The sequence below is a fragment of the Rhinoderma darwinii genome, chromosome 2 (assembly GCF_050947455.1).
Source record: "Rhinoderma darwinii isolate aRhiDar2 chromosome 2, aRhiDar2.hap1, whole genome shotgun sequence".
NCBI lineage: Eukaryota > Metazoa > Chordata > Amphibia > Anura > Rhinodermatidae > Rhinoderma > Rhinoderma darwinii.
In genome coordinates this window covers 243,523,846-243,533,969 of record NC_134688.1, presented here as the reverse complement: position 1 = coordinate 243,533,969, position 10,124 = coordinate 243,523,846, and the positions used below count along the sequence as shown (strand labels likewise).

Here is a 10,124-nt window from a genome sequence, read left to right as displayed (position 1 = left end):
GTGTGTACACTTACCTGTTTTTCCCACCCTCCCTCCCAATTTTTTTCTCTTATGAAAAAAAAAAAAAAAAAAAAAAAGAGAAATTATGTATATATTTATAAAAATAAAAGAAAATAAAAAAAAAAGGATGTTAAAAAAAAAAAGTGGAATAACACAATGGAAAATAACGGTTTAAAAAAAAAAAAAAAGGCTAAATGATTGATGAAACTAAGAAAGGAAACCGCATACAATTTGGCTTTTGTTATGTTTATTCATGACACTTCAATGTTGGAGTCCAATATGTTGTTTGATGGTCTTTTTTGGTTGTCATTGTTTTATTTTCTCAGAGTGTTTGTGGATTTTATGTCACAGCAGGCGCTATTTGTGGAAAAGTACGACCTACAGGCGGGCCTTAGGCGGGCTGGCATACGGGTTCATTAATAATGGTTTACAGCTATATATTTTGAAAATATTAAATTAAGAAATAAATAAAGGTGTGGCCGACCGTCCATGTCAACCCACGTTTAAAAGTTCAGTGGTAGTTTGTCTTGTTATTTATAGCAAAAGGTTTTAGTCTAACCTAGCGTGATAAAAGGGTAATATGCACACAGTCCCTAGTAGTAACATGACAGCATGTACCCAAGTAGTAACATGACAGCATGTACCCAAAGTAGTAACATGACAGCATGTATCCAAGTAGTAATACGACAGCATGTATCAAGGACAGAGATTTGTAACTTTGGCGCTGGCTCCTAGACCTGACTAAGATTGGTCCAGACATGGCAGAGGGTGGGGGGGGGGGGGTAGTGCACATTTTAAAACCTCGGCCTTGAGTACCAAGTGTCCCTCCCACTGCATGTAAGGCCAAGAGACTGCTCTACAGGAGTGCGTAGTCATGGACTGCTCTACTGAGACTGATCCTTGCTGATAGAGACCGGCGCTGGGAGAGTAAATTACATTTGAGAGCTCTGTTGTTGGCCGATTACATGTCACTTCCTGGCAGTTTGTAGAGACGATGGTTCCAGGAGAAGGTTTTAGTTCTTTAATAGCTACCACAAACTGAAGCTTCGCTTCCCATTGGAGTGGTGTCTATTTTTGATGGAATATTGTTCAGAGATATAAAGTGTAGTATGATCCGTGTGAACTTTCCTCTCTGGCCATCATTCCAGGTAGTCCACTCATCAGAAGATTTTCGTTTGCTTGTCTTCCTTCAGCTCTAAGGCTCACAAACATCTGACTGTAATACTTTGGGTCAGTATTGAGACGCATCATCTTTGAGCTCATGTGAGCAATGATGGACAGACATTGGTACCAAAAGGTCTCCTTTCTGCCGTCTACCAGGAAGGGACCTAGTGGGTAGGAGATCTGGTGTCCCATATAGCAATATGACACATACAAGCATGTTAACAAGGTTGCCTTTAGTTCTTTCTCACTTCTTATCTGGGAAGAGATGACATCTCGGCAAAGCATGTACAGGAACACCACAGTGCCTGATGTTAAAAATCCTTGGCCCTGCCATCCTTGAAGGAGAAGTTGTCTGTCTATGCTTGTTATCCACTCTACTACATCTATTGGGGAAAGGTGGTACAGCTGGAAGCATCTCCGGCACAGAAAGTCTGCTAAACATTTTAGGATCTTCTTGGTGTATGTGTGTAGTATGATGCGCTGTGGAACATTAAATATTTGTTGCTCTTGAGTGGACACTTGATCTTTGAGGACTGGATATTCTGAGTCCATCTTGACGCTTGGTGGCTTAGTAGTTGTCAGAGTCTCCTTCAGATCAGCACTGATGACTGGAGTAATACTATACTTGCAACTGTTACTTGGTTCGTGGTGGTTTTTTCCTTTCTTTGTTTTCTGTGTGTCTTCATGGCGGCTCACTCTTACTTTGCTCTTTACATCGGGAACCAGCTTGCAGCAGCTGAAAGCTTTCCCCATGATTATTGAAGTCTAGATTCTGGATTCTATTTCTGTAGATGAAGTTACAACAGATGATTATTTCTTAGTTATGAAAAAACACATTGCAATATTTAACCAAATGTAGGAAAAAAAATGTAACCTTTTATTAGAACACGTCTATGCCTATGGGCAGCTCAGCCTTAAAAGTTGTCTGCTCTCATGGGTCATGGGTATATGCAGTGTGCTGTGAATATGCACAGATGATGCCAAGATTCGTATTCCAGAGGAGAACAAGGCAAATCCCCAAATAAATTTTGTTATTATGGTCTATCCCTAGAAAGTCAAAAAAGACCTTTGGGGGACTTTTCTAATGTAACTGGGGCTGCAGATTTACAGGGTATATGAACCCTGTTATAGTGACTATTGTCCCTGTTAGGCTACGTTCACACAGGGCGGAGACACTGCATAAAGGTACACAGTGTATCCTCCCTGGCGGTTGCAGGGAATTTCGACTGAAAAAAAATCGCACCAAATTGTGGTTCATTTTTTTGTCCGGAATGTCGACTGTGGAAAACTGCTCGTAAAAAAACAACAACACATACTTACCCTCTGAAGTCTTGCAGACCAGCCTCCTAGGATGACGCTTAATCCCATGTGACCACTGCAGCTTGTGATTGGTTGCAGCGGCCACATGGATGGAAAGGTCATCCAAAGAGGCCAGGCTGGACGAAGAAACACAGAATTCTGGGTAAGTACACACTTTTTTTGCGGCTGAATCGCTGCTATTCCGCCGCAAAAAAACGCATTATCTGCTACTTGCTGCAGGTTTTACTTCCCATTGAATTTAATGGGGAAATCCCACAACACAAAAGCAGCGATTACGAAAATACAATTGACATTCTGCAGATTAAGAAAACCGCACCGCAGGTCAATTTCTGAACGTTTTTTCCACTCATCATTTACGCAGTGTCTGAAGGGGATTTGGTAGAATCTCATCCACTTTGCTGCTGCTGTATTATGCTGCGGATTTTACACAATGAAATTTGTTGCAGAAAATGTGTAGTATTTACGCTACGTGTGAACTTACCCGTAGGGCTGTGCTGGATCTAGTTAGACCTAGCAGCAGCCTCCTACTACCGGCATCAAGGCGATCAGGTGACCAGTGTGAATGTGAGTACAGAGAAGACAGTAACCTACTCTCCAGGGTCCCTGACAGTCACTGACTGCAGACCACCGACATTCAGCTGCCCAATTGTTTGGAGAGCAAGCTTAAACCTGCGCCGTATATATAAGGTGGACGGTCCTCAAACGGTTAAATATGATAAAATATGTAAACTTGTCAACGTATTCTACATAGATAACGTTTAAATTGTTTTTTTAGAAAAATATTTTATTAGTATCACTTCCAAATACTAAATTATCAAGAAACCCCTGAAAAATCATAAATTGACATTCTGATCCTAAATTCTTTTCCCATTTAGACCATGTTTGCTTATATTTCAATAGCTGCCCTCTTTCTTCATAATACATTTTCTCTGAGATAATCGGTTTCGTCATTCTCCATATCCTACTACGAATAATTCTTCTTGCCATTTACAACACATTCAATGTTAATACAGCCTCTTGTCTCCCTTTTATTTCCATATTAGCTCCCAGAAGATGATTATTTCATCCAGAAGGATCCGTATTTTACAGTTTCTATCTACGGTATCTCGGCTATACGTTTTCCCCAATAAATATGGAGCTTGGGGCAGCGCCACGGTATATGGACCAAGTCCACATTTAGGTTTGCACATCTTGGACAAGGGTATTCACCTCCGGGATTAAACATTTTAACTTCTTTGGTGTATAATAATACGCATCATGTATTATGAATAGCTGTGAAATTCTAAATACATTATCTCTAGTGGTTGCTGGCATCATTTTTAGCGCATTGATCCACTTATCATTATTTAGTGTATCCACCACCCTATTCCATGTAATGAAACTCTTCTTCACCTTATCTTCTGTATCACTACAATTTAACATAGAATTTACTTTTGCCACCACCTTTTTCTAGTTACAGAGTGTATTAAGAAATCAAATAGTTTGTGGTTATACAATCTGAATTCTCTCTTCCCATATTGTGACCTAATATCATATTGTACTTGTACGTACTGTGAAAAGTGTATATCTAACACCCCATATTCTCCAATAATCTTCTCAAAAGACTTAACCACCCTATTATTAAACCAGTGCATCATAAATGTAGCCCCCTTATCATTCCAAAACTTAACCCCTTGTAGAATTTCAGTGTCTGTAAATATATCACCCCAAACTGGGGTAAAAGGTAAATAGCCTTTAATCCCTAGAGTTTTATCCCTCACCCTGTCCCATATTCTCTGAATCGTTCCCCCAGTAATATTACTCCCCAATCGTGAGAGAATATTTGCTTCCATGCACATCACCATGCGGATTTTTTTTCCCTATTTAAAGAGGCTCTGTCACCAGATTTTGCAACCCCTATCTCCTATTGCAGCAGATCGGCACTGCAATGGAGATAAGAGTAACTTCTCTTCACAACGCCCAGCTTCTGGCAGTGCAGACACAGCGTGTTCTCGAGAGATCACGCTGTGACGTCACTCACTTCCTGCCCCAGGTCCTGCATCGTGTCGGACGAGCGATGACACATCGGCACCAGAGGCTACAGTTGATTCTGCAGCAGCATCGGCGTTTGCAGGTAAGTCGATGTAGCCTCTGTCGCCTGGTGCCGATGTGTCCTCGCTCGTCCGACACGATGCAGGACCTGGGACAGGAAGTGAGTGACGTCACAGCGTGATCTCTCGAGAACACGCTGTGTGTCTGCACTGCCAGAAGCTGGGCGTTGTGGAGAGAAGTGGATGATACTTCTATACACAACGCCCAGCTAGTAAAAGAAGTAAAAACGCCCAGATGTAACGAACATAATACACGCCCACTTGTACTTTTACTTTAAACACGCCCAGTTGTACTTTAGAAAGCCTCATTTACATAAATATAAAAATGGTCATAACTTGGCCAAAAATGCTCGTTTAAAAAAAAAAAAAAAGTTACTCTTATCTCCATTGCAGCGCCGATCTGCTGCAATAGGAGATAGGGGTTGCAAAATCTGGTGACAGAGCCTCTTTAAAGATTCAACTGCCTTTACACCATTCAGTAACCCTTTATCATAATCCTCCAATTGTGCTGGTTGGGTTGTAAAGTAATAGAGCTAAAAGTTGGATATTTTAACCACCCCCTTCTCATATGGCAATTTCAATATCGATAGTAAGACACCTAGATCTTTTACCACCCCAAATCAGATCGATAATAATTGCATTAATAGTTCTAAATTATTTACCGGAAATCCATACTGGACAGTTTTGTAAGACATATAATCCCTGTGACAGGATCAATATTTGTACCAGTAAATTCTGGCCGCCATAGAAATTGGGGGTTTACACCACACCTTAATCTTTCCTCTTACTTTTAGAAACCAGGGCATCAAGTTCAAGGCGAGAAAACCTTCTACTTTCTCTGAAATAGTTATTAGCAGGTATTTGGTCCACAATCAGTATATTTGATGGTAACTTTAAGTATATAGATACCTTATCCAGCAATCCTTTATTCTGTAGTAGACCAGGAGGTCCTCTCTTCTGGTTCAGAAGATTGTAAAATGTATATTCTCTAAAAGTAGTAAGACAATAGAGATAACATGGACACTGCACACTGAGAAGCGTGAAGTGTATGGTAAATCTGCGGTGAATCACTTGGATCTAGATGTCAGTGTTCTAGAACAATGTATATCACAATGGCAAAGGAAACTTACTGGTTACTATGACGATGCCAACTATGCTGTAGAGTTTCTATTAACGGGGCAGTGCAGGATTAGAAAAACATGGCTGCTCTCTTGTAAATACAGTGCCACTCCAGTCCACAGGTTGTGTGGGGTATTGCAGCTCAGTCGGTGAACTGCAATACCAGACACAACCCGTGGACATGTGTGGTGCTGTTTCCGGAAGAAAGCAGTCACTTTTTTTGTAATTCTATGGAACCCATTTAAGATTCTTTAGAATGTTTGTGTCAAGGATAACCCTTGTCCATCCGCGCTATTAGGACTTTTGAACATAATAGAAAGTAATTTCCGCATTATCGGCCAGAGCAGAGAGATGCTAACAAACAACAGCTCTTGCTCTTAATGATTCCAGCTGTCTATGTATTACAAGGTCGGCCTTCAGTGTTGGGCTGGGATGATTCCCCAGTAGATAGGGCCGCCATGTTTTACTGGCTAACCATTTTAAGGAATCCTCCATATCTAGTAGATCTACCGCACGCTAGGCAGGTCTAGAACACGCCTCTGACGCAGCCTGCCAGAGAGGAGCAGGAGAGCGCGCCACTGCGTGTGAGTGACTTGCTGCTGTACCCCAGAAGAGCAGGAGGACATAGGCAGGGGCGTAGCTAGGGGGGGGCAAGCGGGGCATGTGCCCCGGGCGCAGTTCGGAGGGGGCGCCAGCGCCACCTCCTCCTGCACTATAATTGTACCTGTGTCGCAAGGACACAGGTACAATTAGAAGCAATGAATGACCGGGCATGTTCCGTGCCCGGCCATTCAGCGCCTCTCCACGAATGAAGCGACTGGTACCTTTTGTACCAGTGACGCTTCCGTCGATGAAAGGCGCTGACTGACTGGCAGGGAAAGTCATCCTGCCCAGCCAATCAGCGCCTTTCATAGACGCTGTGTTCAACCCCCTGGAGACCTGCGCAGAATAGAGCAGGTCTCCATGGCTGCCGGACGGCGTGGGAGCGGGAATAAGGTGAGTTTGAATATTTTTTTTTTTTTTTTAATTGCAATAGAAGTGTGCGGCTGTATCTGCGGGGGGGACTTTGTCTACACGGGGGACTTTATCTACGGGGGGTGTCTATCTACAGGGGGACTATATCTACAGGGCTGGGCTATATACAGGGGGACTATATCTGCTGGGCTATATATAGGGGGACTATATCTACAGGGGGACTATATCTACAGGGGGACTATATCTACAGGGGGGCTATATACAGGGGGACTATATCTACAGGGCTGGGCTATATACAGGGGGACTATATCTGCTGGGCTATATACAGGGGGACTATATCTACAGGGGGGCTATATACAGGGGGACTATATCTACAGGGGGGCTATATACAGGGGGACTATATCTACAGGGCTGGGCTATATACAGGGGGACTATATCTACAGGGGGACTATATCTACAGGGGGGCTATATACAGGGGGACTATATCTACAGGGCTGGGCTATATACAGGGGGACTATATCTGCTGGGCTATATACAGGGGGACTATATCTACAGGGGGGCTATATACAGGGTGACTATATCTACAGGGGGCTATATACAGGGGGACTATATCTACAGGGCTGGGCTATATACAGGGGGACTATATCTACAGGGCGACTATATCTACAGGGGGGCTATATACAGGGGGACTATATCTACAGGGGGGCTATATACTGGAGTGGGCTGTCTATAGAGCACCATATACAGGGGTGGGCTGATTTCGGCAATTAACCCGATAAATGTGGTGCTCGATTGCGATCACCACATTTAGGGGGTTTGTAGCACATCAGCAGCCCCAATGCAATTGTGGGGGCTGCTGATGCTTGTGATGGCATCTGGAGACCAGGCAACGGCCTCTGCGTCTGCCATATATGGAAGCCTCTGGCTGGTCCTCGTAGACTTACTGTCAGAGTGACTGTGACGTTACACTGACAGTTGGAATACATTACACTACCTAGGTAGTGTAATGTATTCTAGCAGTGATCAAAGCTGCAGGTAAAAAAAATAAAGTGTAAAAAGTAAAAAAAAAGTTAATAAAAATGTTTTATAAAAGTGTAAAAATAAAAGTTTTTGTTTTCCTATAATAAGTCATTTATTATAGGGAAAAAATGAAAACTTGAAAAAAGTACACATATTTGGTATCACCGTGTTCGTAACAACCCAAACTACGAAACTATAATGTTCTTTTTTCTGCACGGTGAACGTCGCAAACAAAATAAACGGAAAACTACCGTATATGTCGGCGTATAAGACGACTGGGCGTATAAGACGACCCCCAACTTTTACCCTTAAAATATAGAATTTAAGATATACTCACCATTTCGTGCAGGAGCGCTTCACTATGGCCATCGGCGGCAGGACCCAGGACTCTCTGTCTCTTTGAACTCGCGCATGCGCAGATAGGCTGCTTCATCGCGCGAGATCTGAGAGGCAGGGAATGAGAGGAAAGGGCGGGCCAGAGGATCTTACAGAGATGTTCCCTGGCGGCTAATACCGGCTTCCCTCAGATCCGTGGCGGATTCCGTGCATCCCGGGAGCCTGTGTACCGGACTGCAGGCTCACAAGGTAACACACAACCTGTGTGTAGACAATATGTAGACTAGGGATGTCACGATACCAGAATTTGGACTTCGATACCGATACTTCGTTTAGTATTGCGATTTCGATACCAATTTCGATACTTTTGCCAACAGTAATAAAAAAAAAATTCTTCCGTTTTCTGATGTGAGGCGCGACATGTGATGAATTTTGAACGCGCCTCACATTAATAGTAATTAATCCCATCATGTTTCTCAGTCATATTGGGTTAATGTGCGAGGTACATGATGGGGTTAATTACTATTAATGTGAGGAACATGGAGGGTAAATTCATCTCACCTCGCGCCTCACATTAATAAGTGAATGAAAGCCGTGTTTATTTCATTTTTTTACAGCGTACACATCATAAATGATGCAAAAATATTGTTGTCCGCGCCATTACTGAATGTGTGTATTTTATGTATTGAGACTTATTTTAATGTTTATTGTAAAAAAGGTGAAGGTGTATTTTTTTAAAAATTTAATAATACTTTGTTTTTACTTTATTTTTAAACTTTAATGTACTGACATATCAGATATGTGCCAGTACATTAACCTGTGGACGGATAATACACAGGCAGTTGTTAGGACATACTTGGGTATGTCCTAACAACATGAAATATGGTAAGACAGCCCTGGGGTCCGTCAATAGACCCTGGGCTGTCTGCCCATATATGGTATGGCCCTCGATCGCGTCACAGGAATTCCCTGTGACGCGATCCAGGGGCATCCCCCCTTCTCACTTTCCCCTGAATGCTGCAGTCAGCTGTGATCGCAGCATTCAGGGGAATAACGGCGGAGATGAGGGGTTTCTCTGATCTCCGCCGTTATAGAGCGGGGCTGCGGCTGTGTAATACAGCCATTGCCCCGCTCCTGACAGGAAGTGCGCGCGCGGTCAGCATGAGGTGATGCGGCCGGCGCTGCACTAATGAGCGGCAGTTCAGGCACTGAAGACAGAACATGGGGGTGTTTTGTAGCGCGCCCGCCATGTTCTGTCTCCAGTGCCGCCGCTCATTAGTGCAGCGCTGGCCGCATTGCATCATCCTGACCCTGCGAACTTATCATGACTCAGGAGCGGGGCTGTGGCTGAATTACACAGCCGCAGCCGCGCTCCCATACATTCATGTGTTACTATACTGAGCTGTGCGGCTGCAACGTGCATCCCTAATGTAGACAATATCCGGCATATAAGACGACCCCACACTTTTGACATTTTTTTAAGGGTGTAAAAAGTCGTCTTGTACGCCGATATATACGGTATGTCAGAATTGCTATTTTTTGGTCACCACCCCTCCCAAGATATAGAATAAAAAGTGATCAAAAAGTCACATTTACCCCAAAATAGCACCAATAAAAACTACAACAAGTCCCGCAAAAAACAAGACCTCCCACAGCTTTTTTGACGAAAAAATAAAAAAGTTACGGCTCAGAATGGGGTGTCTCAGAAAATAAATTATTTTATAGAAACTTAATTTTATTGTGCAAACGCTGCAAAACTTAAAAAAAACTATACACATATGGTATCGCCGTAATCGTACCGACCCGCAGAATAAAGTAAAATGTAATTTATTGCGCACGGTGAACGCTGTAAGAAATAAAGAATTTAAAGCACCAAAATCGCTGTTTTTTGGTCACCTTAGCTCTAAAAAAGATCCTGTGGGGTCAAAATGATCACTATACCCCTAGAAAATTCCTTGAGGGGTGTAGTTTCCAAAATAGGGTCACTTTGGGGGGTTTCCACTGTTTTGGTCCCTCCGGGGCGTTGCAAACCCGACATGGCACTGAAAACCAATCCAGCTAAATCTGCGCTCCAAAATCCAAAAGGCGCTCCTTCCCTCT

At 43.1% G+C, this 10,124-nt stretch overlaps 1 protein-coding gene across 1 annotated transcript; it reads right to left on the bottom strand.

Annotated features, from left to right (window-relative positions):
• Positions 1-230: 230 nt before the first annotated feature.
• Positions 231-1,945, bottom strand: LOC142741034 (cyclin-dependent kinase 5 activator 1-like). Its single transcript, XM_075850435.1, has one exon. It carries the CDS (start codon positions 1,915-1,917, stop codon positions 1,090-1,092), a length of 828 nt encoding a protein of 275 aa, XP_075706550.1. The 5' UTR covers positions 1,918-1,945; the 3' UTR covers positions 231-1,089.
• Positions 1,946-10,124: the final 8,179 nt, after the last annotated feature.

Excerpts from the sequence above, each read along its gene's own strand:
- LOC142741034 (XM_075850435.1), bottom strand. The coding sequence starts at position 1,917 with ATGGGGAAAGCTTTCAGCTGCTGCAAGCTGGTTCCCGATGTAAAGAGC.